Source organism: Vigna umbellata, chromosome 4, assembly GCF_029865625.1.
Source record: "Vigna umbellata cultivar VRB3 chromosome 4, Vumbellata_1.0, whole genome shotgun sequence".
Lineage (NCBI taxonomy): Eukaryota > Viridiplantae > Streptophyta > Magnoliopsida > Fabales > Fabaceae > Vigna > Vigna umbellata.
The window spans coordinates 58,475,063-58,479,424 of NC_142168.1; the positions used below are offsets into that span (position 1 = coordinate 58,475,063).

General features: G+C 36.7%; 1 protein-coding gene across 1 annotated transcript; it reads right to left on the reverse strand.

Annotated features, from left to right (window-relative positions):
* Positions 1–2,675: 2,675 nt before the first annotated feature.
* Positions 2,676–4,017, reverse strand: LOC148200692 (cytochrome P450 94A1-like). The gene has a single exon (XM_088114332.1). The coding sequence runs from the start codon at positions 3,750–3,752 to the stop codon at positions 2,727–2,729; it is 1,026 nt and encodes a 341-aa protein (XP_087970458.1). The 5' UTR covers positions 3,753–4,017; the 3' UTR covers positions 2,676–2,726.
* Between the last annotated feature and the right edge of the window lie 345 nt (positions 4,018–4,362).

A 4,362-nucleotide genomic window follows, 5' to 3' on the forward strand; every position in this document is an offset into this window, starting at 1 on the left:
TGAAATCAGAATATGACTAATTGAACCTAGATGAATGCAAATAAGCTTCTAAGAATTGGTGAAATTATGCATATGAATGTGAGAACTGGATTTCTTGAACTGTGAATGTTGTGAGTAAGTTTTAATACACTAAAATATGCAAACTGAATGCTCAAAACTATCTAGTAAACAACAATGCAGAATTTCAATGCGTACACCAGAATTTTAAAGTAAGAACATTAAGCAAGTTATGCATATGTTTGCAATTTTGAGTCTGAATGTTTAGCATTGCATAAATGCATGATCTTAATAGCTAAACATGTTTAATATGATCCTAATCAAAGTCTAAAACAAAGAACATATAAAAAAACTAATGCAGAATAAAATTTCTAATTCTAGCTAGTTTACGTAGCCTAGTAAAATGAATGGAATAGGATAATTTAGGGTTCATACATGATTCAAATAATTTAACGAAGATGATAAAATGCTTAACACAACTGGAACGACACAAACTCAAAATCAGTGGTTAGACCAAATTTGAAGCAAACTAGTCAAAACTAGTCTTAACATCAAATAAGTTTTCTCTTAATTTTAAATTCTGATGTGATAAAAGGATATATTTGGATGATTTTATGATTTGTAAATGCTTAATTTGATGTTAATTAATGCTAAAATGCAGAATTGGATAGAATGTTCAGTAAATAAAAAATGCCTAATTCTACATGTGCATGTCAATCTAAAATATAACCTAATGGGTCAAATTATGTAAAATGACTTAAAACTATAAAAACATGATACCAACATGAATCTAAGCATTAAACAAACATGTTTGAATGATTAAATTACTACTGGAATCAAGAAAACAGAAAAACTTAGATTTGAGAATGGATGAAGAATTTTAGGCGAGAAAATTAACTAGATTAACTACTTTTTGAGTTTTTGATGATTTATGCTTCTAATCCTAAAACTATGAACTGGAACATGTTACAAATGATAGGAAATTAGTAAACACAACAAGATATAATAGAAAACAAAATTAAAAATTCAAAAACAATAATGAGTTGTGAAATGGGTTTAGAGGTAGGCTCAAAACCATGAATCTAGGTCAATGATTTTCATCTCTTCACACCAATAACTCTGGCTATAGACAAGATATGTTAGTTACATGCATTACTTTGATTCAATCCTGAATCTAGAAATCAAACCAAGGAAAGAATAAGAGATGAAAATCATGTCAAAGAAATGGGTTTGGCCGAAAATGGATTATAGACCCATGAACTCAATTCTAATTTGCAAGAATGAAGTAAAGAAAGTTATAAAGATGCAGATATCATACGGAATAAGTAAAGAAAATTTGAAACTCGCCAAAGAAAAGTAAAAACAGAATTAAAGGTGCAAAATTTTCATTCCATCTAGAGTTGTATCTGAGACCATCACAAGGTCTATTAAGTAACAATTTGTGAAGCCTTGGCCAACTTAGGGAGCAATATCTCCACAAGACAGACTCATTCTAGCAGCAATTTAAGGTGAAAATCCATCAAAATAATTGTCATTTCCTATTGATGTATGTTAATTCAAATGAAAAACATAGTATATAACCACCATTTGTGTATGATTTCTAGTCACATATGAAGGTTCAACGTAGACCAGAACATGAAAGTGAAATTCATAGAAAAGAGATGTTTAGAGATGAAAAAAATGTAGGAAAACACCTTACTGGATTGGGGAGCACATTTGGAGCTCCTTGTTAGCACATTGGAATGCACTAGATTATCATAATAAATGTGCTATTACTCAAAGGAAAAAAGCTCAAAAAAATGGTGAGACCTTTATATAGGTGGATTAATTACTGTTCATGAGCATGTTATTTGTGTGATACAAACTTTCATTCTTTTTGTACCAATTACATATAGCTTATGTATTTTAAATTTGATGGTGAATTATATAACTTCATATTCTGTTACATGCATAAGAGTTAGGACGGATTATGCACATTAATGAGGTTTTTTTAAAAACCCATCTTCGGTAAGAATTTGATCAATTTGTTAGTAAAAGATATCGAAAGACTCGTGTAAACAAATTTTAAACTTTAAGCTTGCGCTATTATATCCTTTAGTAGTGACACTATGCATAATTTTTTTCCTGTAAGCTTTTTAATAAGACATAAATAAAGAGATGAAATTACTAAAAATCGTATCTCAAAATCTCAAAACCATTCAACCAATCATAAACCTAAAAATTTCCATGTTTTTGCACACTTGTGAGTAAATTGAACTACGTAAGTTATTTTTCACTCCAGAAAAGGATGTCCAAAATTAAAACAAGATCTAACTAAGACGAAAATACAACATGAATAATGGCAGGTCTTACTTTACGCTAATCAATATAATGTTCAGCAAAGTCACCACATTCATTCAATTTTAAGATAAATATAACTAAATTAAAAGCTTTAAAAATGTTAAACAGTCATTTGATATTTACTAATATTTTATCCGTTTTATCTTTTTCTATACTTACAAATACAAAAATTTACCTTTTTAATGATTGTTTTATTATCGAAAGTAAGTTGTCAAATAACACTATAAGGGTCAAACAATTATTTTTCTTCTCAAATAATAACGATTATGAATATTAATACATAAAAAAAAATACAAACAATTGAAACATAAACCTCAAACTTAAATCCCAAACATGATACTAGTAAAATAGTGAAGGAATAACGTGGTCGAGATGCAAGAAGTTGGGTATTAATTTGAGGATTCCCGCTCAATGATCTTGACAGGAAAACCACCTTCCATTTGGGTGGAAAGGAGGCAAATGAAGTTGGGCTCCACCCCTTCGGCCACCGTGGGAACAACCGCGAACCGCCGAAGAATCCCAGCCACCACACTTTGCATCTGCATAAAAGCCATATCCTTCCCCAAACACATTCTGGGACCAGCTTGAAACACAGGATAAGTGAAAGAATCTTTTGGCACAAACTTCCACTTTCCGGATTCAAGCTTCTCTAACCACCTCTCTGGCTTAAACTCTGCCCAATCCTCACCCCAAATACTCTCCAACCTCCCCATGGCGTACACGTGATAAGTCACCAGCGACCCCTTCTTCACCGCCGTCCCATCCGGTAAAACGTCGTCCTCCACCGCTTCCTTCGAGTCCATGGGCACCGGCGGGTACAGGCGCATGCTCTCGCACAACGCTGCATGCGTGTAAACCATATGCTTTACCTCATCGTATACCGGAGCCTCCGATTTGTCCAATATCTCATTCACAATCTCCTTCTCCACTCGAGGGTTCTTCGATAACAGCCAGAAAAACCAGGTCAGCGCTGCTGACGTGGTATCCTTCCCCGCCAATATGAAGCTTATGACTATGTCCGTCACAAAGTCTTCATCAGAGTGCCCCGAACTCAAGAAACGGGAAAGCATGTCTGCCGATTCAAGGGATTCCTTCTCCTTCAGCTCTCTCGTCTTCTCTCTCACTATGTTCTTGGCGAACTCATGCACTTCCCTCGCTGCCATTCGCAACCGCTTTTCCGAACCTATGTTAAGCGCCCTCTTCACTTTCCACACTAACGGAAACAGTTGGCGTAACCGTTTGATGATTATCTCTGACGCTTCTTCGTACGCCACCGCGAACTTGCTCCGTTCAACAGACGGTGTCAGGTAGTTGGCTTCGAATCCAAAGGCGATTTTGCAGATGTTATCGAAGGTGAAGCGTTGAAGGATGTCTTGGAAATCGAGGGTCTTGTCTTGTTGTGCCGCTGAAGCCATGATGGGGATGAGGTGGTGGGAGAGTTCGGCATCCACCACTTGCTCCACGAACTTGCGGAGAGACTTTGTGCTGAATTCGTGGCTGGCGACTTGTCTTTGAAACTTCCATGTGTTGCCATCGGCGTTGAATATCCCCGAGCCAAGGAAGTCGGAGAGGGTGCTAATGACGGAATAGCCCTTTTGATAGTTGGAGAAGCGGGTCTTGAGAATGTGCTCCACGTTGGCGGGGTTTCCAGTGAAGACTTGGAGGCGGCCCAGTGAGCCGTGGAAGGTGAATGTGTTGGCGGGTGAGATTTGGACTATATCAGATAGCCACTGGATACGGCGGTTTCCGGTGCGTTTGAGAGCAAAGTAGGAGCCAATGAGTGGGTATGTTTTTGGGATAGTAACGGTTTGTTTGGTTGGAGCAGGGTCTTTGTTGTTGAAAAGTGAGGAGTAGAAGAAGAAGATGAGGGGAAGGATGAGGGAGAGGAGAGGAAGAGAGGAGCTATCAGCTGCATATTCTGAAGAATCTCAATCATTTTCGTATGATTGCTACTGCGGAATCGGAAGTTGGATATGTTTGTCATGAACGAAATATTCTGTATATATAGAGAATGGTACCTTTGAC